Here is a 26,044-nt window from a genome sequence, read left to right on the forward strand (position 1 = left end):
ACTACTGTATGGACTGCATGAGGATGATGCATGTGCTCTATTCCACAAATTTTATGGTCTAATTCCTTTTATCATCAGACTTATAGATAAGCTAGATAAGCTTTTCTAACACCATCACCCCCTTGCTGCACCCTTTGCTGCTGGGTGTATTCTTCAGCCTTTGAAAGAGCCACGATGGGGTGAATAGTGGGCGCGTCTTGTCCTCCCTATTCCCCTCCCCTCTCCACCCCCAAAAACACCTTTATCAGCTTGAAGCCATGCACATGTGGACAGTGCATTGGTAGCAGTGGACAGCATGACAACTACTGAGTCTAAGTCCGAGCTCTTCACCATAGCCAGTGTGGAGTCCGCTCAGAGCCAGAAAGAGCAGGCCAGTTCCATGGGCTTCTTTGAGCGCTACGTGCAGCCGTGTCTGGCGGAGCTGCTGGGCTCCACGCTCTTCATCTTCGTGGGCTGTGTCTCAGTCATCAGCAACGTTGGTGTCACAGGCAGCATCCAGCCTGCGCTGGCACACGGACTGGCGCTGGCCATCACAGTCGCAGTGTTTGGAGAGATCAGGTCAGGACTTCTGACATCTTCCTGCTTTATTAGTGATTTAACTTATCATATGATTACAAGTCCTTGAATATAAGGACATTTTGATATTTATATTTGTGTAATGTAAAGTTGACAGAAGAGACTGCTGTAGTTATTACTAGAAATTATTCTATGAAACTTTTTTTTTTATTTTTAATATGGCAATGAGGAAGACTCCAGTAGAGGTCTACATAAGACCCCCAGTGTTTACTACTAATAATAATACTTCGTTTGAATTTTAAGACTGGTGTTCTTTCATATGCAGTTTTGGCAGTCAGTCTCATTGTAATTTACTCTGAGCCCTAATATAATATGATGGCATGTTTCCTCAGTGGGGGTCACTATAACCCAGCTGTGTCTGTGTGTGTATACCTGCTGGGGGGGATGGAGCTGGTCCTGCTTGGTCCGTATGTACTTGCCCAAATGTTTGGTGGAATGATTGGAGCTGGTCTTGCTAAAGTAAGCCTGATTATTATTCTGTTACCACTCACTTTCTGTTAATGGTAATTTTAATCTAATAATATGTAAATATAGTTACATTGTTATTACTTGTTTTTGTAGAACATATTTTTGGAACAAAATGACATATCCTAACGTTTTCTGTTCATATTAATTTGAACTGGAATTGGAAATTACTCCAGTTTTATTTCTTTCCAATTTTGTGCTGTAAAAATGATACATAGGGGACAGCGTGGCTGGTTGTCTGCTAGATATCCAGGGCGTGCCGTACATCAAAATAACTAGCAGCAAATGAAAGCTAAACATCTTGGCTAAAAACAGACTTTTTCAGTGTCAGAAGATATGTCCTGGAATTAGTGCATTCATAAATAAATTTGTGTTGTGTAATTTTGCCAACTTGCCCCAACATGAGGCAGGTTGCACAAAGGTAAAAGGCAATAATTTCAAAACATGAAGCAACTAATTGAGCTTATAATTTAAGCCAAACCAACGATGGCAAACAAATAACATTGTAATCAAAAATGTTAGGAATGCTTAATTTATTTTTATATCATTACCTTTTATTGAACAGTGGTGAACAAAGTTCAAAACTCCACTAGAGAGAACGTATAATAAAATATTTCGTAAAATATTGCTTGAGTAAACATAGAGTATATTTCATATTTAAAACATCATATTTAATAGATAAATACTTATGTAAGTTATGTTATTTTTATCTTAAGACTCATGCATCATCAAATGGCCTCCAGCTTAGAACAAATTTAACAGATTGTGACTTTCAGAGCCCTTGACAAAATTGATGAATCTTGGTCAAGAAGACATTTTTACATTACGTTTTTGTAAGAGCTGCTCTAACTCAGCCCTTACTCACTTACAAGTCAACACTGTGCCAACCAATCCCAAGCTCACATACGGGGGGGAATGTTTGAAAGTAAATATTGTAATAATGGTAAATAAGAGTTTTGCTAACATTCAGTTACCTGGCACAGTGATGGACCTTAGGGTTAATTCCTTTTCCATTCCATAGAAGTATTTGTTTTTAATGAATATTTGTATATAAAACTAGGCTTTTATTTTATTCAAGTTTAAAAACTTGTATTTTGTGCAGGCCATCTCCCCATCAGCTGAATTTTATAATGCTTCTGGTGCTGCATTCAATGCAGTCAAGTCTAGTGGTGACATCGGGCCTGTTACTGTGGCCGAGATGGTGATGACCCTCTTCCTGACCATGGTGGTCAGTATGGGTGCTGTGAATGGGAGGACTAAAAGCCAGCTGGCTCCATTCTGCATTGGCCTTACAGTGACTGCCAACATTCTGGCTGGGTAAGAAACACTTAATCCAGTAGGGGGCAGTGAATGATTAGGCTTAGGCTCATAACTGTTTTACTAAAGCAGTGTTTGCTAGGCCTGAAGTAGCTCAGTTCCCTACCATATTAACCTCTAGAGGTACTAAAGGAGTGTAAAACTGTGTAGTCTTGACATTTGGCTTTTATTATCATTAACAGATCACTAGCACACTGAAAAAGTGATGCACTGAATTTACATGATTCAGATGTGTACATCATTTCCACATAAATAAACTAAATCACATTAAGATTTGTCTTTTGAATCAAGTACATTAAATGCATTACTGTTGGTCTAAAAACTCTTCTTCTGCTTCAAATATATGCAGAAAAATGTAGCCTCAGAATTTTAACCGAATGCTGATGCAAGACATGAAGGTCATTCAACTGCTCCTGAAAAGTCAAATGTCAATACCTGATATGTATATATCAAACTAACCGGCATAAATTTTCTCACAGTGGTATGATCTCTGGAGCCTGTATGAATCCAGCTCGAGCGTTTGGGCCAGCAGCAGTGGCTGGTCACTGGGACTCTCACTGGGTGTACTGGGTTGGACCTTTGGCTGGTGCTCTTCTGACTGCCAGCATTGTTAGGTATTTTGTAATATATTGTCACCTTTTCAGATGGGCCAATGTTTCTGCAGATGTCCAGTAATCTCAAAATTTCAATGGTGTCTATGTTAGTGGCACAGATCAAAAGCTTTTGTCAAGTGTCCATTATTCATCTTTTTTTGTAGTTTATAGAAAATATGAATATTTCTGTTCCAATTAGCTCTATCTTGTTTTATAATCTTTGAAATATAACTCAAAAATGAAAAGACTCTATTGACCCACCATGCTTATGTATATATAATGATTTCTCCATTTTCTGTTCTAGGTTATTGATGGGTGACAAGAAGACTCGTGTCATATTAAAATGAGAAGGCTGCCATCTGTGAGGATCATTCATGAATGATGCAACACTTAAACAGATAATGCTGACACACTGCCAAAACGTATGTATTGGCAAGTGAAATCATCTTAAATCTAGTTAACATATCTAATATTTCTCATTAGGAGATTGCTGCAACCAGTGTTGGGTAGTAACAGACTACACATAATATGAATTACTTAATCTGATTACAAAAATCAAGTGCTTGTATTCAGAATAGGTTACCTTTGAAAATGGCCCTAATCAGATTATAGTTACTTTTTTATGCAATACATTTTTGATGAGGCAGCATAAATAGATTTTTACATCGTATGGCCATAAACTGCATAATAGCTCTATCACTATGACTGATAATAAAAGTTAAGTTGTTTTGGGAGAAGAAAAAAATTAAATTGAACATCCTGAAACCTTTTAACCAATTAGGCAGTGAAACTAAATGCAGTGGAAATATTCAAAGATTAAACCTAAACTTAAACTATAAAGAATTTTACACTGAACACTGAAATTTAGTCCAAGAATAAGATTAATCCATGTCCAGGAAACTGGAACCATAAAATTACAGTAAAAGATTATGCAACTGATTATGTTTTTAGTCAAGTAATTTGTACTGGATTATCTGATGCATTTGTAATGTAATTTGTAACACTGCTTATAAAGGATTACTCAACTCATTTTTAGACATTTCTACTTATTCTGAGCAGTTTTATGTGGTGAAAATATATTATTCCATTGTCAGATGGAATAGGATAATTAAAAAAAAGCTTGTTTCATGCATTATCTCTTGAAACAAGCAAAATTATCTGTCAAGAGAATAAGAAAATTTCACTAGATAAAATTAATATATTAATGATATAAAAAACAATAATATAATACAACATCTCGTAATGAGAAATATTAGCTATTAACTACATTTAAGATTAATTTACTTGCCAAGATAATTTTTGCATTGTATATTCATCTCTCTCTCTCTCTCTCTCTCTCTCTCTCTCTCTCTCTCTCTCTCTCTCATAAACTGACTGTAACAAGTTAACAAGTGTACATTAGGTATGTGTAAAACTCTTTGTGTTTCTTCCAATCTCCTGTAAAAACAACCAAGTTTCTTCCATTTAAACTAGATTCTCGAGAAAGGATCCCTATGCAGGTTTGTGTTTTGTAACTGATGATTGTGTCAAATAAAGCTTTTTACTTTTGTTAGATAATAATCTACATGAATTGCTCTTCATATCTAAGTTTGACATGAGTCAAAGTTCAGCATGATATGACAATCAGCGGAGATAAGATCATCACACTTAACACTTAACAGGACTGTATTTCTTTTTATAGAGAAAATAAGCAAACTAAATGGCATCCATGATCTTTGCTTCAAAAGAGGTTGGGTACTTTAATGACTTCAAGATCAAGATACATCAACCTTTCCCTTATTTCACATTCAGCTTTGCAAATGGCATATTGCAGCTACACAGTAACTCAGTAAGAGTGATAAACCTCACACAAAGCCAGGCAGGCAGCCAACACTGATAAGAGAATATCATTTGGACACAGGCTGGACTTTATGGTGGAAAATGAAACCTGGGTTCATAATTCTTATGCAACATACGTTTGATACGTGTTGAATGAATTGATTTGTGTGTGCAAATTGCTGCTTGTCACTGAACTTGTGTCATGTCCCTATTTGAATGGCTATTTGGGAAAAAGAAAACACACTTGCTGTCCCTGTTGAAACAGGTCAAAGTCTGCTTAAAGTTTGCCAGACAATTCTTTTAAGATGATCCATGGGAACAATGAGCAAAATAAGCAATAATAATAATAATAATAATAATACACACACACATTTTCTAAACCGCTTATCCTTCAGTCGTGGTGGGTGCTGGAGCCTATCCCAGCAGTCGTTGAGCAGAAGTCAGGATACAGCCTGAACAGGTTGCCAGTCCATTGAAGGGCAGACAGACAGACACATACATTCACACCTAGGGGCAGTTTAGTGTGTCCAGTTGTCCTGACTGCATGTCTTTGGACTGTGGGAGGAAACCCACGCAGACATGGGGAGCACATGCAAATTCCACACAGCCACTGCGCCACCGTGCCACCCAATAATAGTAATAATAATGATGGTTAGATGATGAAAAGGGGAATTCCACCATTTCTCACAATTTCTGCATAATTTAATTGTTAACATGTAAACAAAGTTGTACAGTCTAAAATGTGTTATTTTAACATTTCTGATGACTTTGTCAATAATTTATTTACACAGAAAAATCTGTGTAATTACCCTATTACAGGTGACAATATCAACTAGAAAAGCAGATGCATTGATTTGACTTGATTGCCAAAAGTAAGTAAACTGAAAGACAAAACTGTGTTGATGTTTTCTTCTGTAAATGATTTACTTATTGAACTCAATGCATCCTTCTTCAGTATATAAAAGTTGCACTAGCAATATGTTGTACACATCTAAGCATTTTTAAGCACTGGGTGTTGCACCAAATGTAGAAACAGTGACATTTTTGATGGTTGAGGCCAAAAGCTCTTTATTCCATTATTAAACTGAAGATTGTCTGTGTAGTAAATATTATCAATGAATCAGTAGCTAATATGAAACTAATATGTATATTATGTAGTACATAAAGAGTGGAAGTCTGTATCCTACAGCAGGGGCTGGATTTACAAAAGTGTCTGAAGAAAGTAAGTCTTCTTAAATGTGTCTTTTTTTCTTAACTACATACTTAAGAAAAAAGTTTAGATAAATTGTTATTCTTCAAAAAACTTTCAGAATGTTAATTTCCTTATTTTTCACATTTGTAAGAGCAAGTGGTATTCTGGAAAAATATGTTCTTAAATATTTTTGTGAACTTTGGACAGTATCACACTTATTTTAGACGGGCAAAATGGACAGAACAACCTCATAAATTGTAACTTAAAATGAGCTTTACAACATAAAATTGTACAAAAAATTAGCCAAGGAGGAGTCATCCTGTTGCGTGTTTTCTTTCACCATCACTTCCAGTTCTTGTTTGCCAATTTTTTTGAATGTTTGATTGGCTTTAGTTTTACCTTGGGCACTGATGCGTTTAAACTGACAAGAACAAAAACGGTCAAAGGAAATACGGTAAAATTTCTGATAATCTATCAAATGTAATAAAATACTAAGAGTTTACATTAAAATAACCCATAGCTTACATATGAAAACAATTAAGATTTTTTTTTTTTCTAAAGACATAAAATTTGAGAACATTTTCATGAGAATTGCATTTAAGAGCACTCTTATGAACATCTTAGTGTTTGTCTTTAGATCTTTTATAAGGAAGGCTTTTGTGAATCTGGCTCCAGGTCCTTTAAGGAGTTAAAAGACACCATCCTGCTGCCAGGTCTGTTTGATATTGCTTGCAAACACAGCATGGCTGTGTGTATTGTTATGCTAGTCTGGACTCTGGCAGTTGAGGTCAAGGTGCTAAGAATAGTTACGGTATCAGCCTCGTAGTAATAAATGAGGCTACTTGAGGATGGCAGCACAGATTAACTAGTCAGTCACTGCTTGGACTTGAAACAAGTGAATCAGACAGACCTAAAGCAAGATGGAAGAAGAGAAAATGGAGCTTAAGGAGGTGGATAGAAGCTTTCAGGAAAAGACCAAAAAAGCAGCCAAACCACCCAGCACGTTTGAGAGAGTGATCCAGCCATGTATTGCAGAGCTGGTGGGAACCACGTTTTTCGTCTTCATTGGCTGTGTGTCAGTGATTGAGAATGTGGAAGCAGCAGGGAGGCTGCAGCCAGCACTGGTGCATGGTCTGGCAGTAGCTGTGTTGGTGGCATGTATGGCAGAGATCAGGTAAAGCTCACAATTCTGCTCTTTTAATGTTTTTTCATTTTGTTATTTCAGATAGAACATGAAAGACTTTAACACTTAACTATTAGAGCCTATGCAAATGGCTTGAGTGAAGTGACTTTACAGGGCCCATATCATGGAAAATACAAATTTGCCTCAGCTTTTAGCACAACTTCGTTTCCAAAAACAAAAAAGTTGGGCTGCTGTGCAAAATGTAAATAAAAACAGAATGCAATGATACATGATGTGCAAATCATTTAAATCCTGTGTTATAAAATAGTAGAATAGTACAAAATAGTACAAAAACAACATCAAATGTTGAAACTGAGAATTTTTTTGTTTGTTTTTTCTTTTTTTATAAATCTATGCCCATTTTGAATTTGATGCCAGCAACATGTTTCAAAATTTTAGACAGGGGCATGTTTACCACTCTGTTACATCACCTCTTCTTTTAGCAACATTCTCAAGCTGTAGTTTTGAAAGTGAAATGTTTTCCCATTCTTATTTGATATAGGCTTTTAGCTGCTCAGCAGTTCAGAGTCTCAACAGACTCAACAATTTGTCACATTTTTCATTTCATAATGCGCCAAATGTTTTCAATGGGTGACAGATCTAGACTTGCAGGCCAGTTTAATATGTTGCAGTATGCTGTGGTAATATGTGCAGAATGAGGTTTGGCGTCCCTGGATGGTGACGTCTTTTTCAGGGACGGCCTTGCATATTTCAGCAAGACAACGCATATGTTGCAACAAAACCTATATTTATCATTCAACATTAACAGTGCCTTCACAGATGTGAAAGTTACCCATGCTATATGCACTAATGCATGTCTGTAACATCACGCTGATTTTTGAAAGTGCACTGATAACAAGTCGGCTGGTCTCTCTCTCTTGTACCCAAGAGGACACAGTGTCCATGTTTTCAAAAAAAGAAGTTCACATTTTGAAGTTCACAGGACACTTTTCCACTTTGTCTCACTTTGCCTTACTCTATCTTAAACGAGCCAGCCAATACTGGTTTTCCGTCTTGTTCCTTGCATACAGAAATTTTTCTAGATTCTTTGAATCTTTTAATGATATTCTGTACTGTAGATGATGAAATCCTCAAGTTTTTTGCTATTTTACATTGAGAAACATCACTCTTGAATTGTTGCACTATTTGCCTGCACAGTCTTTCACAGAGTGGTGAAGACTTCCTCATCTTTACTCCTAAAAGACTCAGCCTCTCTGGGATGCTCTTTTTTATACCCAATCATGTTACTGACCTTTTGCTGATTAACCTGAATAGTTGTGAGATGTTCCGCCAAGTTGTCTTTTAGCATTACACAACTTTACCAGTCTTTTGTTGCTCTGTTCCAAGTTTTTGAAATGTGTTGCTGGCATCAGTTTCAAAATGGGCAAACATTTTTCAGAAAATTTCTCAGTTTCAACATTTGACATGTTGTCTTTGTTCTATTTTTAATAAATATAGGGCGTCCCAACCTTTTTGGAAAAGAGGTTGTAATAAAAGTTTGATAGAGTAAATTTCAAACCTCAGTTCACTTCCTAGTCCTTACAATACATATACATTTACTGTCAGAACAAAACTTCATATCTCCATTTTGTCATTTTTACAATTTTATTTTTTCAGAATTTCAAAATGCCCACTGCCACTTTTGTCATGTCAAAATATAATGATGAATGGACCAATAGAATTGGTCAAAAGTTGGACGAAAATCATGTTCCATTCAAACAATGATATGGAAAGTAAGGTGCAAAAAATAGCCTGTTTGAAATTCTTTGTTTTGTGATGTCAACACATTTATACAAATGTGCATATTCGGCCTACAGCACTTCAGCCCTGCCTGTTTACACTGGTGTTTTTAACAATGTTTTAGTCTGGATTGCAATGTAAATCACTCACAATGGAGGGCTCTCCAGTATCAATCTTAAAGGCACAGTAACAAAAACAGCATGTTCAGAGGCTGTTTAGAGAGATGAAAAGGGAGGAAAATGGTCATGTAACAATGGATATTTATGGCATATATAATCACACAAACATCATTAGTTGAATTCTGGGCAATAAGGTAAATATAAGAAATGTCAGATATGAGCCCTTTAAACTAAAGAGAAGCTTGGGACACGATAGATTTTTGCTTTTTATGCTTCTTGCAGTGTAAATCTTAAGCTAGACCTCTTTTGCCTCTTCTGCAGTGGATCTCATTTTAACCCTCCTTTCACCATCGGCATCTTCCTGTGTGGAGGAATACAGCTGTCCCTGGCCGTCCTGTACCTTGTCAGTCAGCTCATTGGAGGTGTGCTTGGTGCTGCTATGGCAAAGGTGGATTCAGTAGTATCAGTGTTTCACCATTTTCCCCCATTAACTGTAGGAATTTGGAATCCAGTAGCCAGTTGTGATGTGTTTGATTCTTTGAATAAATCAGGTTACCCTCAACTTACTGTGTTCTTCAGGTTATGACCTCAAAAGAAAACTACATGAATGCTACTGGGGCGGCCTTTGCCATTCTAAAATCAGACGACCAACTGGGAGCAGCCATCTTTGCTGAGGTGGCCATGACGTGCCTGGTGACCATGGTAGTGCTGCTGGGGGCAGTCAATGGGAAAAGTAAGAGCCCCCTGGTGCCTTTCATGGTGGGCTGCACTGTGATCATCAATATCCTGGCGGGGTAGGTCAAGAATGCTCTGAAAGACAGGATGATATTCAGAGTTTTATGACTCTAACATGCACAATATACAGTGCCTTGCAAAAGCATCCGACTCCTAGATTACAAATGACACTTCGATATTTTGTATGGTGCCATATTTCACTTAAAAAGGCTGACCCTCAAAATTAATTAATTTAAAGTGACATTGGTTTTATGTAAGACAATATTCTGGGACTGCAAAATGCCCTTTGCAAAAGTACTTAAACTCTGTGCTGTGGAAGTTCCAAGTTTCTACAAATGAAAGATCATCTTTTCTGGATAAAAGATTGTCTTAATTCAAATACCATTGCTCAGACTGTGAATCTGAAGGACAGCTGTGAAAATAAAGAACAAGAAACATTTTAAAGAAATTGGAGGTAAAACTATGGACATGTTCAAGATAGGAAAAAACATCCAAGTGTTTGGATATCCCAGTAAGCACTGTTGGATCAATTGTGAGGAAATTGTGAGGAAGCTACATCATATCACCCAGGCCTTGGCTAAACAAGGCTGTCCTTCAAAACTCAGCATCAGAGCAAGAAAGGGACTTGTGAGGGAAGCCACAGAGAGGCCAAAAATCACTTTGAAGAAGATACAGAGTTCAGTGGCTGAGAGTGGATTGAAGGTGCACCAGAGTAAGTGTGGCGCAAATCCAACACTGCCCATTTCTCAACAAACACCATCCCAACAGTGAAGTACAGAGTTGGGAACATCGTGTTAAAGCATCTTGAGCATCTTGTTAAAACTGAAGGAGAGAAGGATGGTGCAAAATGCATAGAAACACTGCAAGACTGCTTCAGTCTGCTAAAAAAAAACTAGAGCTTGGGAGAAAATTCACATCTCAGCAGGACAGTGATCCCAAGCACAAGGCCAAAGAAACACAGGAGTGGTTGAACAACAAAAAGGTGAATGTTCTACAATGCCCAAGTCAAAGTCCAGATCTTTATCCAATCAAGAATCTGTGGTACTATTTGGAAATTGCAGTCTGTAAGGGTCATTCAACCAACCTGAACAACCTGGAGCAAATGTGCTAGGAAGAAAGGGTAAAAATCTCTCCTAAACAGTACGCAAAGATGAAACTTACGCCCCGCAATGCTTAAAGATGTTATTTCAACAAAAGATGGTTCTACCAAGTACTAGTCTGCAGGGATTGAACAGTTATGCAAGCAGCATTTTTTCAACATTTTTTGAACATCTGCTGATAAATAATGAATTTAAAATTTGAAAATTTGTTCAAAGGCACGCTGGTTTATAATAAAAAATATAATCTGAAACAATCTGTAGGTGTTATTTTAATCCAGACAAACCTAAGGACCTTTAAGGGGGCTGAATCCTTTTGCCATGCACTGTGTACATACAGCTATAACTAAATCAGTCAAGCCTTCAAACATCTACTATACATCCAAACATATCCAGACACCCCTTTTAATTGGTGAATTACTAATTACTACTTTCAGGCTTTAAGGTGCATCCATTGCTGACAGAGGTTTTCAGTTATTCACACACAGCTCGTATAATCTCCATAGAAAAGTTTTGCCAAAAGAATGGGATACCCAAAGCCAATATCTGGGGTATAAAGCCCCCAGGCATTGTGCTGTACAGCAGAACTGTGTTCTCTGTAGTGATAGTGCTCCATCCAACACATTTGGGATGAGTTGGAGTGGAGTTTGTGATCCAGAACTAATCAACCAACATCAGCAGCTAACCTCACTAATGCTCTTATGGCTGAATATAATCAAATCCTCACAGAAATGCTCCAACATCTAGTGTAAACCCTTGCGTTTCATGTTTCACAAATAACAGTGTAGTAGCTGTAAATTTACAGTTAATGACAATTATTATTCATTTTACTTTAAAATCCCCTGTTGGGGAGAAAAGTCAGCCTTTTTCTGCATTACTGTTAAGTCATTGTGATTTGTCAACATGGCTGTATTTGTTCAGGACTTTGTCAATAATATACAAACAAGACAAACAAAATGTACTGTAAAATGCTGTCACATAACACATACATCACATGCATCACATCAGTTTAATGGCTGAAAATTTACAGTTAATGACAATAATTCAAGTTTTTTTTTCTACATTTTATGATTATTACCCATGTAAGCTCAATCTCTTTCTGTCTGTTTTTTTACAGTGCACGTTGCCAAACATTGACTATAAGTTTATAAGCTCAAAGTGTCAAACATTGTAAAAAAGATGGACAATAGTTAGCAATCAAAAGTTTCATACTTTTGACTGCTAACTATTGTCCATCCTAACAAGAAAACTATGTGTTTAATATATGGGCATTGACATTAAAATTACTGCAGTAATGTTTAAGAGAGTTTGCAAAATTATACATTTATATCCTATATTTTATTTGGATATACAAATGATAACTGTATTTTCACAAATGTTCTATAGAAATACTGCTACACCAATAACTGACATGATGCCTTGAATCTACAAAGAAAATAAACAGAAGATTTCATTTTAAAGTTAAAATAACTGTAAAAAGCATTAAAACTACATCTCCCTATAAGAGGATTCGTGCTCTGAAGTGGTGCAGGTGTCTGTGAGTTTGAGGATCAGATTAGGAGTTTAAATCCCAGTGATGCTCTCCTTGGTTTTGATTTGTCTTTCTTTTAAATTTACGGTAAATGTTTGGCTGCCAGACTTTTGGTCGTTTTTCAGTGTGGCTGATGTGATGCTGAGCTGGTGGGAAAAAGCTCTTTATCTGAATGTGCGTGTGATTTAGATATAGTGTGATTGCTGTTTCAGTGGGGACGTGTCCGGCACCTGCCTGAACCCAGCAAGAGCTTTGGGACCAGCAGTGATGGCTGGTTACTGGACATATCATTGGGTGTACTGGGTGGGCCCTATTGGAGGGGGTTTAGTAGCCGCAGCTCTTGTAAGGTGAGTCCACTTTGCACATATAACCAATAATAATAGGCTGCTCTTGTGTTATTATTATTATTATTATTATTATTATTATTATTACTATGATTATTATTATTATCTAAATACATTATTGGCCTATTTTATGCTTCTTTCAGGCTTTTGCTTGGAGATGAGAAGATCCGTGTAATAATGAAATGATATACACCAGCATGATTACTCATTTCATTGCTAATGTAACACAGGTGAATCATTTGAAAAATAGTTTTTTTCTATCTTGCGGTAGATCTACCAGTAGATGTCAGTAAGATACAGAGTCAGTAAAATACACACACAAACGCCGATTTTCCCTTTATTACATACACGTACAGGCCATCTTCGAACATAAGCATGCAAGCATGCAAGCAAATAAATAAATGCATTAACAAATAATTCCTCTTAACTTTTCCAGCAGAAACAAAGTAACATTAAAGTTTTTTTTCCCTCGTCTTTGCTCAGACCTGCGCTTTTCTCGCTGTTGTGAAAAACTCTCAGCAGTGCGTGCTGAAAGCTTGACTGGTGCCCGTGTGTGCTACAGGCTAAGCAGTTCTAAGCATTTCTCAGCCTTTCTAAGCATTTCGCAGATGTTTTGTCAGCCGCCACCGTCACTACCCCCTGTCAGCTTTTGATGAACAGTCTACTCTCACAGAGTCACGTAGACAAAAGATGAGCTCATAATTATGGCGGGCAGGCTGGGAATTATCTCTACATCTGTTATACTGCAGGAGTCTGGTGATGTACAGAACCAGCCAACACATTAATTTAGTTTAGTTTTGATTTTTTCCGCATTTTAGAATAATAGCAAGATTATTACTATATAATTAATAATTCTATAAACATTTAATCTTTTTAAAAATGTTTTCTTAAATCAGCTCCTTCGTGCCTTGATGCAGTTTTGCACCCTTAGCAGCGTCATATACTTTTCCAACAAACTCCACGTACTTGTTGAGGGAACATTAAAAAAATGTTACTTGTTTTTTGGAAATCATCTTCCCCATTTATAATATAGGCAAATATACACTCATTTGGACACATACCATCAGATCAAAATATCTTTAAAACATATCTCAGCCAGGTGTGGACCAAATTTTTCTATGTCTCTGTGCAGCTCATGCAAATGTCTGATAGGCCAGATGTCTTTTGAGAATCTTCCAGATACCATAAGAAAAGAGGCTTGTTTTCATTATTGCATGTATTTTTTCTTGGCATCGCGTGAATATTTTTATTGTGGTTATAATATAATCAGGAAAGTGTCAAAATGTAAATGTGTGCAAGTGTGCTTTTTCTCTTCAGATTGTTTCAAAGAGCTAATAAATGAATAAAAGGACACACATCAGCTCTCATCCCTGTTTGAGGAAACTAGGGCAGCTAGTCTCACTTCACGTGGGTCGCATAATCAGTTTATTACCGTTTTAGTCATTCAGCCATATTAATCTAGATTCTAGTGATGAACTTCAGTGAATAAAGTTAACTTCTAATGCAACATTCTTTATTAACATAAAGCAGCTTGGTATCAGTAAGCGATCAGTAAGCAAACGATATTGAAATTCACATACAGTACAATGACTCTTTAGTAGTTATGTTTCAAATGTTTTTCGATTTTTTCGAGTTTTGTATTTTGAGTAATTAGTTGTTTGTAATACTAGTCTGACATAAAACTGACCAGCCTAACTTACGACAGCACTGCATGATTAATGTACCGTATTCATTTTGTTCAAACCTGCATCTTTTTGTGTATTCATGCTGTGAGATGAAGTTAAATTTAAGACGAGGACGGTTTCTGAATATTCGGGGGTCCTAAACGATCTCCTCCACCAGTCCCAATCTTGTTATTTTGTTTGAAAAAAAGAAAAAGAATTGAAATTTCAATTATTTTAACCACGAAAACGTTTCATAAATGACAACATAATTAAATAATAATTAACTACATACAAGGAAAAGAATCGTTAAACTTCTAAAATAAATACAAATAAAAAATATGGGTGCAAAGCCACCAAAAATTTCTTCTTATGATATTTTTATGCAGATATCTTCATTGACACAAACCATTAAAAACAAACAAACAAACACACATAATTGCAAGCCTTTGTGGATCGGGGGTCCTGGGCAATTCTGTATATGGTTTATGACAAGAAACGGCCTTGGAGAATTAAATTATTTCATCTCTGTATCAATAGATCAGGGCACTCAACTGTCATCGAATTAAAAATGTTTGGCCTGCCACTTAAACAGATCTAGAGAAATACTGTAAGGCTATAATGTTATATAACACTTCTATAATAATCTGTAACATTTCCTCTTATAATATTCCTATAGTACTGACTTATAACCTATACTTCTGTAGTGTCTTAATTGTCCGAGTTTACTATGGGGTTCTTATAGGATATATCATTGCAGAAATGTCTGTAGTATTGCTATAAATATTTCTCGTAAGAATAATGTGGCATATTCTGCGCATCCTGTGAGAAAAACGACAAAAACACGTTAACATTTCTCCACATTTGGTCACTTTTATTTTGGTACGTTATGCCTAGGTCTGAGCTAATGAGCCCGCCATTGCATACCAAAAGGTGTGTAAATATTTAACGATATTTATCAGACATGGCCAGGGCCACATTGGCGAGGAACTTCTCAAAGGCCAGGTGGACCTCAGGAGTGAGGTCATCCGGGAAATAGACGGCCAGCACCACGAGGATGCAGTGGGCCAAGATCTGTTGGATTGAGATTGAAGGTATAAGAGTTCGAAAAGTACAAGTTGGGCTTACAAATAATACCATTTAATCAGGGTAAACAGGGGCAGCTTCTTAATCCAAGTCAAAAAGGTTACCTTATAGTTGGCAGGGTCTACTCTCATCTGGAAGGCGTGCAGCTCGCTAAGGGTAAGCAGACCACCAACGAGGTCGTCGATTTTGGCCACAGCCTCTGCGAGTCCTCCCATGATCTTCTTTCCGTGGTTCTTCACGGGGGCAGAACCAGAGCTCATGTCCGGCCAGTGGGAGAAGTAAGTTTTGGTCTGAGGGTAGACCGAAAGCATTCTGGCAAAGAAATCAGGAAGACGGTTGAGTCAGCGAGCAAAACTAGTTATCCAGTCTACTTGGGACGAATTGTGGTGACGAAGAAATGGTCATCAAGTCAACCTGGCAGGAATTATTGTGACGAAATGCCATCAGTAACCAAAACAAGTAATCAGGTCTAGTTGGCACGAATTATCGAGACGAAATGCCATCAACGAGCAGAATGGTCATCCATGTTCTACTGAACCAAGCCACACTCACCTGTACAGGGCATCGTGGCCAATGATTTCAGCCTTTGGGGCGACCTTTGCCCAGAAGGCCTTGACGAGACTCTTGTCCTTGTCGGAGAGGCTCATTTTGGATGAGTTTGTCCTGCTGTATTTGCCACCGGCTCTCTTTTTATGCGTCTGTATTCGTGCTGGCACACCCAAGATAGGAGCCCCAATTACGTGCCAGATTGAACCTCTGCCAGGGAACCGTCGAGCTTTGACGTTAACCTACTGAATGTTTTCCCCCCTTTTTCCACCCTTTTTCAGAGCTGAATTTGAGCGCATTTCATGGAAAATTCAATTATACACAATATAAGCATATCCTACTCAAGCGAATGTAACATCTCCACAAGACTCAAAAATACAAAATGAACGTAGTCTCCACTTTAAATACATTTGTTACATTTTATTACATACATTATGTTAAAAATGTGTGATGTGAGATAAAACATTCCACAGAATTAGGCCAACGTGTATAAGTTAGCCATAACAGGTTTTACACCAGTTTTCAATCACTTGATTATTTATGATCGAATAGATAGATAGAATAGATAGAGAACTTCTAAATGTAGAATAAAACGTCATAAAACAGTGATTTCATTATATTTGAGAGCAGATATGCCTCAATCACACCAGCTGGTTATAATTAAATATAGTAAGAAGCAGTTACCCATGTTAAAGCAGTTCTATTGGCTGATCTGATTTGTAACAGATTTATAAATCACACATTTCATTTATTGGCTCTAATAAATGCGAACCTATCAAAGGAGATAAAAGCCACGCCCAATTACTCCTTACTTATTTCTGATGAGCTCCACAGAGCAGACTAATGTTTTTATTTGCAAGCTCACGTGACGGGGAGTGTGATAGAGCAGATAGAGCGTCTGACTGTGCGTGCGTGTGTGTCTGTGTGAGAGAGATAAACACAGAGAAGCTGCAATAAGTCTGACTTTAGTCCAGACAGAAATGACAGGGGATTTTATATATAATACAATGTAATAAAATAACTTTGACGCGTTTAGCTGTAAAACAGAGAGAACCTTCTGTAGTTTTGACAGTTAATTATGAAACAACAGATCGTTGAGCCGTTATACTCTGAGCCACAGACACTCAAAAATGCACGAATAAGTCTGTTGGACTTACAAACTAAAATATCTCGCCATAAAATAAATGAATTGTGTTGTCTTAAGTTACTGGTTTACGTAAAATGGACAAAATGTAATGAAAGTACATTTCAATGACTAAAAACTGTTTATTTTAATCCAAAGAGAATTCCATTTCAATTATACCCAGATACTTCGCATTGAAATGTTTCTATTTTGTTCCATAAACAAATTAACTTTAATTTGTGTTGAGTGAAAGAAAATTATACAGTGACTCTGCTCTATCCGACTGAACGAAGACGTGTGGCATAAAGGTGATTCAAGTTCAAAGTCATGGGCATAAGCTCAGTTTATCAAATTAAACGCACAATAACTCAAATAATAAACAGGCAACATCAGTCATTAACTCTTTAAATTGTGGGCTTATTATTCAGTTTTCAGTCTTAAGATCATTATTCAGAAACTTCAATGAATTAATTAGTAACTATAAAATTCATGAATCATGAGCGCACATACGGGTCTTCAGAGTTGCGTTATTAACCTAAAAAGATAGGCCGCAATTTCATCCGGGCCTTTTACCCAAAAGTCTCGAAACACCAATCAGACAGCTGCACCAGTGAGTGACCACACCCTCCTCCGCGCCCTGCCCGGGACAAAAAACACAGCTAACAGACGGCAGTAATGAGCTTCATGATTACTACAGTACACCACACTGAGAGTGATACCAATTCTTCAGCTAAATAAGTATACATATAAAACATACGTCACCCAGCAAAACCATGGTGGAGTGGACTGAGGAAGAGCGAGCCTTCATCCAGGAGATTTTCAGTAAGCTTAAGTATGAAGTTGTAGGCCCTAAGTCTCTCTGCAGGTACGTTGGGAATGAGCTCATGGTTCTGATACAGCCCCTGATGCTCGAGCCAGAGCCGGAGACAGTGGTGTCTTGTGCTCCTTTGCAGGGCTCTGATCGTGTACCCCTGGACTCAGCGCTACTTCGCGCATTTCGGGAACCTGTATAACGAGGATGCCATCATGGGAAACCCGGAGGTGGCCAGGCACGGGGTAGTGGTGCTACATGGATTGGACGCGGCCCTGAAGAACATGGACAACATTAAGAGCAACTACGCCGAGCTGAGCGAGCTGCACTCCGAGAAACTGCACGTGGATCCTGATAACTTCAAGGTGGGAAGAGCAGCAGCTTAATATAGAGAAATAGAGATCTGTCATTTATTACAGTACTACTTACAGTCAGTAACCATAAACCTACAAAGTGTACCGTTAACTCTTGCCAGGATTTCACAATATTTGGCAGCAATTTTTCAGTCTGAATTTTTTCTCATGTTTGTGCAAAACATAAGCAGACTCTCTGTAAAATGTGTGTTTGCATTTAAAATGCATATAAGATATTCAGTTCACAAAAAATGTAAGTTGTCACTTACATATCAAAATATGTTGATCTTTTTTATTTTAGTTTAGCTTTTAATTTATTTACAAAATGATGTATACATATTTATAGGTCTTTTGAAATTAAAAGTCCATATATATATATATATAGTTATTTATATATTATATATATTATATATATATTTATATAGTAAATTACAGCTTATTGCTGTAAGTGTACAACAGCATATAACTACATTACAGTAATCTTGTTGTTCAGAGACTGTGGAGTTCTTTGCTGTTAATATGGTGCAGTAAATTACTGTGAAAGTAATGCAACTAGTAGCCAGTAATTGACTATAATTTTGCAATTTAGGCATTTTAAAATGGCCAGGAAATAGAGGTACAAGGGAGACATACATCATAAACTGGAATATATATTTGGGTGTAGATGTAGATATAGTCTGCATATATGTATTTATCCCAGCAGAAGTACAAAAGGTCTTGAGGCACTGAGTTTGATTCAAATGTGTACATCATTTTACAATGATAAAATATATTACCATCAACACAGTTATTGCCAAAAGTAATATATTTTTATTTATGTGGAAATAATTACTAAATTGAATGAATCCCTTTTTCAGTGTACATACAGATCTGTCTAATAGAGTTGTGCTGAGACTAACTGGATTGTCTTGTTGCAGCTGATGGCTGACTGTATTACAGTGGTGATCGCTACTCAGATGCGATCCTCCTTCACCCCCGCCATGCAGGCCGCCTGGTACAAGTTCCTCTCAGTGGTGGTCTCAGCTCTGAGCAGACAGTACCACTAAATCTCTCTTACACTCACACACAATGACTCTGTTACACTGTAAAGAATTGATATGTTGTCTGAATGTTAAAAACATGGATTATAATGTTACCTGAGTATAATGGGGGACTTAAACTGACTGGACAATAGAGGAAGAGGTATAATAACAAATAGTCCAAATCTTTTTTCAGTCTTTATACATTGCAACCAACTTAATGCAACTTGATCCATTCAGACTTGTTTAAAGCTGTGTTCACTTGCTTTGTACTGGAAGCATTTTGTTCTGGATCCCTCTGTTTTTCTGTTCTCTCGGTTTTTGGCTAACAACAAAACAACATGTGTGATGTTCTTTAACATGCTCTATAAACTTTTTGTCGACAGTGATTGTACAGTGAACTCTAGTCCTAAAGATGTTAAGAGTGTGAGATTGTGAAACTTATGAGAACTTTAGACCACTCTCTAAAGATAGTTTGCATGCCAAAGAGAGTTCACGAAAAGAATAACAGAACTGCTAGTTGACAAAAATGTATGATGAGAGCATATTTGGTGTTGATAATATTATGCTCATCATGTGTCTAATGAAACTGTGTAAATAGCCAAGATAAAATGTGTTCAATAAATTTGTAATTATAATTTATTAACCCCTTAAAATCCCTGGCTTATTACACACTTAGACTTATTATTCAATAACAACATGAACTACAAAGCAAACTGGCTGGGTTATTCTTAGGTTATAGAAAAGTGTGGTAAAACTTTGGACCTGCTGGTGGGTCCAGGCCATTTAAAGGGCTAAATTTATGTATTTTATGAAGGTTGTTAATGAATTGTACAATCCATTATCTTAGTTTACCACTAGAGGGAGATAGAGTCTATATGCAGTTTGGGTTGCTCTGGACAAATTACATGTTTTGCAAACATCCTCTACAGTTTATGTATAATGTTTTCTGCAGATGTGTAGATGATGTGTTGACTTATGTTCAAATTAAACAACCATTGAATTTTGCCATATGACTGGTCAAATTTGAGAGGGGTTTCCAAGCTGTGGCATACAACTGAGCCAACACAGACATGGGAAATCCTCTGACAGCCTTGGACTGAACTATGTGTGTGTAAAATGAATGAGCTCCAATGATCCATCCTGCAGATGATCCTGTGTTTTCAGGACAAAGTCTGAACAAAATGTTGGTCACAAAGAATCCAACACACTGAACACACAGAGAATTAGTAGAGCTTTCCTCATCCTCCTGCATGTACAGCTAGAGTACCTTTCCATTACTGCATCATGATAAAAAAGACACACGTCATGTTAATGTTTTATTACAAAAATATTCAACTATTTACATCAAATTAATAATGAGTGACTAAAGGAAAGATTCTCTTCTCTTCCATCTTTCTGGGTAAATTGGCTCATAGGAAGTGTTGGTGTTTGGTTAAGGCTGTTCATCTGAATTTCTCGGCCAGCACTGCTGAGTAAGCTGACAGATACTTGTCCGTGGCTGCGTGTGCACGTGGAGAGAAATCTTCCCCTAAAAAGCAGGCTAATGTCACCAGCATACAGTGATTGAAAAGCTGTGGAAAGAGAGAATTTATACATGGAAGCAATTCAGTTTCAGTGTGACTTGACATGTCAATTCTAAAATGAAAGAATTTCATAATCAAACTAAGGGAGACTGGGGGAGGGTTGTAACATGGGGATATATCACTACTGCACACACCCACCACCTTCCTGCACTGATAGGAGAATATTGAAGACTGTGTGAAGCAGTGACATGTTTATGTAACAAAAAGATAAAATAAAAAATTAAGGTAAGAAAGTAAAATTCCACCTAACTTATATAGTGTGGTCAGCACTCATATTCATGGAGGTTCCATAACTGATATGGGCTTTTTTAGGTGGAGAATCAGCAGTTTCTCTAGTTTTACAGTTATTCACTGTAAATTTACAGTACATTACTGGCACCTCTTCTGCTAGTTAATTAATGTAAATTGTGTTGTCTGGTATGTCACTGCAAACCGATGCACCGACCCCAAGCTTTTACAGTATAGACGGCTTGTGAAGTGCATGTTATGTTGGGTGTGCAGTCACTGAAAGTATAATTTGTAATAAAAATATTGTAAATTAGAAAAGACTGCAAAGCAGAAGCATTTTCAGACTTCTCAGACTTTTGGACCCCACTGTACATGCTGAAAAAATCTAGCCATGTCATGACCAACCAGGTCGGGCTGAGAATGTACTGTAGAAAGACTGACCAAAGAACAATACGACCCCTCACATTTCTTTTCTGACCCACTCACATAAGGTAAATTATAACTATCAACGACAAAAAAAAGCTTATGCTGAGTTTTGGGTGCTGATATTCTGGTCAACAGGACCAGCTAAACCAGCTCCAGACCAGCATGACTAGCATTGAATGCACGCTGATCTGTGCTGTTTCTTTTCAGCAGGGTTGGTTTCCCTTACTATGATGTACAAACCAGATAACATTATCATGATGGTAAAATGAACCTTGAAGTTGGTGGGGTGTATTCGAAGTTGGTAGGCGTGGAATCTGCTAAGATAGCTGAGGTTGGCGGTGAACTGGGCGGTGCCAATGTGTCTGGTGCCCTCAGCTATGGCCTCTACTATCCTCTTCCCAATGGAGCGCAAATGCTCAGAGCGCGCGCTGAGGTCCAGATGAGCGAAATATGTCTTAGTCTTAGGAAACGTCGTAAACATCCTGAGAAGCAACAAAGAAGAGTAAGAGAGAGAGAGAGAGGAAGAGAGAGAGAGAGACTTTGACTTAAAAAAGCATTTTTTTTTGCACTACTCTTCCATTAAAAGACATGCATTAAAAAGCTAGAGGCCTTCCTGTCACCACGGTAAAGTTAGTTTTATTTTCGATATTCGTCTTTTCGGCGCTAATAACATTTGTACGGACTGTGGAGGCTAGTAAAGACTTACATATTCATGACAGCAACCACAGAGAGTGATTTTCTTCTGCGGTTTGGGTAACATTTAACGTACCCCTCTTTTTTTGTTAATGCCGAAAAAGTGAGAAGAGATTTCCAATCGGAATTAAATGTATGCGTTTCTAGACCACATCCGTGCACACGCATTTGTTTTCCTCCAAATTGTTTCAGTGCTTTTAAAAACATATTTTATTGCTTCCTTTAACAGTAATACTTCCTGTCTGCTATAACGGACGATATTCGGACAATAAACCTGTCCACATTTTACTCTCCATATTTAAACTGCTAAGTTAATATTCACGCTTAGACAAGATAGCAGGCCCGCTGAAGAAGAATCATGACAAACCATAGAGCTTCTGCTTCAGTGAAGACAACACCCGTCAACAGTAAAAAAAAAAACGCCGTCAGATCTAGTTCTTTCCAAAGCATGAAAAATGTTTGCCTGGAAATCGATCTTTAGTCGCTTAAGTTGAAATGTAGCTCTATATAAAAACGTACAGACTCTAATGTCTTTACAGTGATGTGATAGAGACTAGGGGTTGCCACACAAATACAGCCATTTTATTTACGACCGCTGAACATAGACAAGTCTCTACACTGAAAATGCTAAAATAGTGAACAATCTGAAAAAAGAACAAAGCTTTGGTTACCACTTTGTCTTACAACGCCCTGCCCCTACCCCTGCTATGAATTGATTTTTTAAAAATGCGTTTCAGACTAAAAGCTTCTCTCAAAATGATCGTAAAACAGTATCTCAGGCAGGTAGCTACTTTAACCATTTTCTGTCAAGTAGCTTTAAATACTTCAGATGTCTGGCTGATATCATCACCGCTGTGAACAGTTCTGTAAGGTTCTGTAAGTTTCTCCAAAACGGAGCATTTATATCAATCCACACTGAATGACTGGTTACACTTTAAACATTTAATTATGAAAAACATTTAGAGAATCTGTAAGGACAGCAGGAAAAATAACTTTACAGTGCTATCAAAACGTGGTGACATTTACTCCACTCGTTCCACAGAAAAAAACAGAATATTATTAAAGATTGCAGCCATGCTCTGAAAAGGCTACCGCGTCTCATGCCACCCACGCCAGAGTTCTTTGCCTCAGACTGCTGAATAACGGTCCTTCATGCGCAGTGATGGAAGCGAGGTGATTGTCTATTATGGTGTGATAGATGTCTGTTACATTGCGTGTAACCCTCAAAGAAGATGACTTTAAAAGCATCACACTGTATTTAACACACAATAAACATGAACTTGAACGTTATAAATAACATACAGTCCCATGCAAAATTGAAACACTCGCGGTCAGATTACCTTTTGTTGATTTTCTATGTGAAAACAGGTTGGCACATCCTCTACCGCAAACACACTCAAGTATGGCTTTTTCTGCAAATTATAGTGCAAAATTTTTGTAATACTGACTTTAACACCCTGGGAAAGGAAACATAAAATACTAAATGTTTTTCACATTTTATGTTTCATTATTTTTCCAATATGTCTAACTGAGCAAAGAAACAGTAACTGTGAATTAAATGTGCAGAAATGTGTTCTCTGTAGAGGATGTGTAAACTTTTTTTTACATTTAGAGAATCAACAAAACGTAATTTGAGTTATTACTTTAAAGTAAAAGTAATAACTGAGAGAGAGAGACATACAGGCAGTCAAAGTGAGAGAGAGAGAAAGAGAGAGAGAGAGAGAGAGAGAGAGAGAGAGAGAGAGAGAGAGAGAGAGAGAGAGTGAGTTCCCCTGCTTGCGTCAAAGCGCAGGGTCGCGCTCCACGTTCGATAAACAAGCTAGTTTTTTAATGTCCCGATATAAACCATATAAATCACCCGACGGACTGCGAGACAAGCGTGTGACTAAAACTCAGTAATACCATAAACAAACTACCGAATATTTAATGAAGCACCGTGAGCACTTTAAGCGGCATAAAGCAGCACAGCCTGGTTTTAAATTACACAAAATCCCTGTGAGTGAGTAAAAAGCTGCTGTGCCTCCGGCCCTGCAGTCATACCTTAAAAGAGCCTCAGAGCCGATGTCTTCCGCCACTGGAGTCAGTCTGTCCCACAGCTCTATCAGTAACTCTCTCTCTCGTGCTGACAGCATTGTGACATTCTGCGACGAATAAAAACTTTGAAAAAAAAACGGGCTATTAAAAAAACGAAAATAAAAATAAAATACACTGGACAAAGACTACGCGAAAATTGACTGAGCTGTCCAATGGTATTCTTTAGCCATTTTGACAGCAGCCCAGGCAAAAGTGCACTAGCTGGGTTAGTGTGATGAGGCGCGGCTGCGGTCAGTGTAAGGCGCGCGCGGCTCAGGGGAGCTTCATCACGTGTTCGATCTGCAGCGCTGCGTCATTACCAGTATCAGTGGATTCACCCACAATCAATCTGTCACTCTATGTAAGGAGTTAAACCCCCAGATTTCAGGACATTTCAACTGCAACTGCTAAAAATAATGTGAAAGATTTGAACTTAAAACTTATTTGACTGTACACAGTAAAACCTAATCAGTTAAGTGAACTTAAATAGTTTAAGGAAACCGATTGCCTTAAACCATTTAAGTGTAAGTAACTCAAATCTGATGAGTTAGGCAAATTATATTTACTGCCTTTACACAACTCTAGGCACTCAAGTTCAGCTAACTCACCTTCTTCCATTAAAAGCTAAACTAAGCTTTAATTTGATCAAATTTATACTGAATGGCAGAACATTTTTGACAAGAATGCCTTAAGCAGTTTAACTTAATACTGCTATGGACCATCTCGCCCAATACTGACAATACAGCCTAGAATGCAGAAGTGGTCTGAAGTGTTCAGGACCACTCTCAGCAGGTGGGGTCATGATAGCTCAGCTTACTCAGCACTGATCTACAGTCAGTACTGACTGAGAGTAGATGAGCTCCCGAACTGTAGAAAATAAGTAAGCGCCAAAGGGAAGGTAGGATGAGGAGAATGACTACACAGAGATGGTAAGTTAAACAAGGTGGAAAGATACGCCCAATATGCATGCCACCAAGAGCCAATAGGAATGATGCAAGTTGTACTCAAGGTTGCATTGACCAAGCTTTCATCAAGTAAAGCTGCCAAGTCTTAACAAACTAAACTAAACTGCAAGAGGTTGATTCAACCCAGAGATCCAATTTGAATGCCCAAAGTTGTCAAAAGTTACATGAAAAGCATGATAAGTCCAAATCATTTGAATGTAAACCCAACCATGTCTGTATCTACCTGTAAAGTCAACTTAAATAAAAATAATGAACATAAAACACTTGAATAAAGTTACCTTAATTTAAAAATATGCTAACAAATGATTTTACTCAAAATGAGTTACTATCTCGACAATTCATTTTTGAGTTGGTTTGAATTTGTCTGGTTAAGTTACTCCAACTTTCTGTGGTATTTATGTTGTGTTAACTCTTCAGTCTGTAGGACTGTAGAACTAACTTTACCTAAGTAACTAAGGATTATACAAGAAATAGTATGTGTTACTAGATTTGCATTAGTAAGTGTAACAGATGAGTAAAGTAAACCCCAAAAAAATAAGTTAGTTCAATTGTTACATTTTACTGTGTAGTCAATGCTTTTTTACAGGCAGGACAGGAGAAAGAGAGAAGTAAGAAAAAGAGAATGGTAGGATAAATAGAAGGGCAAGATAAAAATAGATCAAAATAAGGATTCTGCATCAATAGAATTAGCTTCATATTGGCACTCTTGCTAAAGATGGTTTAAAAAACACAATGAAAAGTGTCTTTAAGATTAATTAGCTCAA

At 37.4% G+C, this 26,044-nt stretch overlaps 5 protein-coding genes across 5 annotated transcripts; 3 read left to right on the forward strand and 2 right to left on the reverse strand.

Moving 5' to 3' along the window:
* The first annotated feature begins 195 nt into the window (after positions 1-195).
* aqp8a.1 (aquaporin 8a, tandem duplicate 1) lies at positions 196-4,511 on the forward strand. The gene is made up of 5 exons (XM_036573075.1): positions 196-558; positions 909-1,035; positions 2,144-2,358; positions 2,838-2,972; positions 3,256-4,511. The coding sequence occupies exons 1-5, from the start codon at positions 296-298 to the stop codon at positions 3,296-3,298; spliced, it is 783 nt and encodes a 260-aa protein (XP_036428968.1). The 5' UTR covers positions 196-295; the 3' UTR covers positions 3,299-4,511.
* A 2,232-nt stretch (positions 4,512-6,743) lies between these two features.
* On the forward strand, positions 6,744-14,669 carry aqp8a.2 (aquaporin 8a, tandem duplicate 2). Its single transcript, XM_036573076.1, has 5 exons — positions 6,744-7,135; positions 9,325-9,451; positions 9,583-9,797; positions 12,579-12,713; positions 12,854-14,669. Exons 1-5 carry the CDS (start codon positions 6,882-6,884, stop codon positions 12,894-12,896), a joined length of 774 nt encoding a protein of 257 aa, XP_036428969.1. The 5' UTR covers positions 6,744-6,881; the 3' UTR covers positions 12,897-14,669.
* A 549-nt stretch (positions 14,670-15,218) lies between these two features.
* Positions 15,219-17,907, reverse strand: hbae5 (hemoglobin, alpha embryonic 5). Its single transcript, XM_036573078.1, has 3 exons — positions 16,010-17,907; positions 15,562-15,769; positions 15,219-15,445 (listed from the first exon to the last, which is right to left on the reverse strand). The coding sequence occupies exons 1-3, from the start codon at positions 16,102-16,104 to the stop codon at positions 15,317-15,319; spliced, it is 432 nt and encodes a 143-aa protein (XP_036428971.1). The 5' UTR covers positions 16,105-17,907; the 3' UTR covers positions 15,219-15,316.
* LOC118809612 (hemoglobin subunit beta-like) lies at positions 17,777-20,316 on the forward strand. The gene is made up of 3 exons (XM_036573077.1): positions 17,777-17,991; positions 18,080-18,302; positions 19,208-20,316. Exons 1-3 carry the CDS (start codon positions 17,900-17,902, stop codon positions 19,334-19,336), a joined length of 444 nt encoding a protein of 147 aa, XP_036428970.1. The 5' UTR covers positions 17,777-17,899; the 3' UTR covers positions 19,337-20,316.
* Positions 20,317-20,399: 83 nt separating this feature from the next.
* On the reverse strand, positions 20,400-24,567 carry zgc:163057 (uncharacterized protein LOC563335 homolog). Its single transcript, XM_036573079.1, has 3 exons — positions 24,283-24,567; positions 21,821-22,031; positions 20,400-20,883 (listed from the first exon to the last, which is right to left on the reverse strand). Exons 1-3 carry the CDS (start codon positions 24,372-24,374, stop codon positions 20,755-20,757), a joined length of 432 nt encoding a protein of 143 aa, XP_036428972.1. The 5' UTR covers positions 24,375-24,567; the 3' UTR covers positions 20,400-20,754.
* Positions 24,568-26,044: the final 1,477 nt, after the last annotated feature.

Source organism: Colossoma macropomum, unplaced genomic scaffold (genome assembly GCF_904425465.1).
Source record: "Colossoma macropomum unplaced genomic scaffold, Colossoma_macropomum, whole genome shotgun sequence".
Classification (NCBI taxonomy): domain Eukaryota; kingdom Metazoa; phylum Chordata; class Actinopteri; order Characiformes; family Serrasalmidae; genus Colossoma; species Colossoma macropomum.

What these genes read in the sequence shown, in the direction of transcription:
- aqp8a.1 (XM_036573075.1), top strand. Translation starts at nt 296, where the DNA reads ATGACAACTACTGAGTCTAAGTCCGAGCTCTTCACCATAGCCAGTGTG. An exon ending in ACTGCCAACATTCTGGCTGG is followed by an intron (nt 2,359 to 2,837) that starts GTAAGAAACACT and finishes ATTTTCTCACAG; the next exon opens with TGGTATGATCTCTGGAGCCT. An exon ending in CTGACTGCCAGCATTGTTAG is followed by an intron (nt 2,973 to 3,255) that starts GTATTTTGTAAT and finishes TTTCTGTTCTAG; the next exon opens with GTTATTGATGGGTGACAAGA.
- hbae5 (XM_036573078.1), bottom strand. Translation starts at nt 16,104, where the DNA reads ATGAGCCTCTCCGACAAGGACAAGAGTCTCGTCAAGGCCTTCTGGGCA. An exon ending in GGCCACGATGCCCTGTACAG is followed by an intron (nt 15,770 to 16,009) that starts GTGAGTGTGGCT and finishes TTTCTTTGCCAG; the next exon opens with AATGCTTTCGGTCTACCCTC. An exon ending in TAGACCCTGCCAACTATAAG is followed by an intron (nt 15,446 to 15,561) that starts GTAACCTTTTTG and finishes TCAATCCAACAG; the next exon opens with ATCTTGGCCCACTGCATCCT.
- LOC118809612 (XM_036573077.1), top strand. Translation starts at nt 17,900, where the DNA reads ATGGTGGAGTGGACTGAGGAAGAGCGAGCCTTCATCCAGGAGATTTTC. An exon ending in GGCCCTAAGTCTCTCTGCAG is followed by an intron (nt 17,992 to 18,079) that starts GTACGTTGGGAA and finishes GCTCCTTTGCAG; the next exon opens with GGCTCTGATCGTGTACCCCT. An exon ending in TGGATCCTGATAACTTCAAG is followed by an intron (nt 18,303 to 19,207) that starts GTGGGAAGAGCA and finishes GTCTTGTTGCAG; the next exon opens with CTGATGGCTGACTGTATTAC.
- zgc:163057 (XM_036573079.1), bottom strand. Translation starts at nt 24,374, where the DNA reads ATGCTGTCAGCACGAGAGAGAGAGTTACTGATAGAGCTGTGGGACAGA. An exon ending in GGCTCTGAGGCTCTTTTAAG is followed by an intron (nt 22,032 to 24,282) that starts GTATGACTGCAG and finishes GTTGCTTCTCAG; the next exon opens with GATGTTTACGACGTTTCCTA. An exon ending in TACACCCCACCAACTTCAAG is followed by an intron (nt 20,884 to 21,820) that starts GTTCATTTTACC and finishes CTCTTTCCACAG; the next exon opens with CTTTTCAATCACTGTATGCT.
- aqp8a.2 (XM_036573076.1), top strand. Translation starts at nt 6,882, where the DNA reads ATGGAAGAAGAGAAAATGGAGCTTAAGGAGGTGGATAGAAGCTTTCAG. An exon ending in GCATGTATGGCAGAGATCAG is followed by an intron (nt 7,136 to 9,324) that starts GTAAAGCTCACA and finishes CCTCTTCTGCAG; the next exon opens with TGGATCTCATTTTAACCCTC. An exon ending in ATCATCAATATCCTGGCGGG is followed by an intron (nt 9,798 to 12,578) that starts GTAGGTCAAGAA and finishes TTGCTGTTTCAG; the next exon opens with TGGGGACGTGTCCGGCACCT.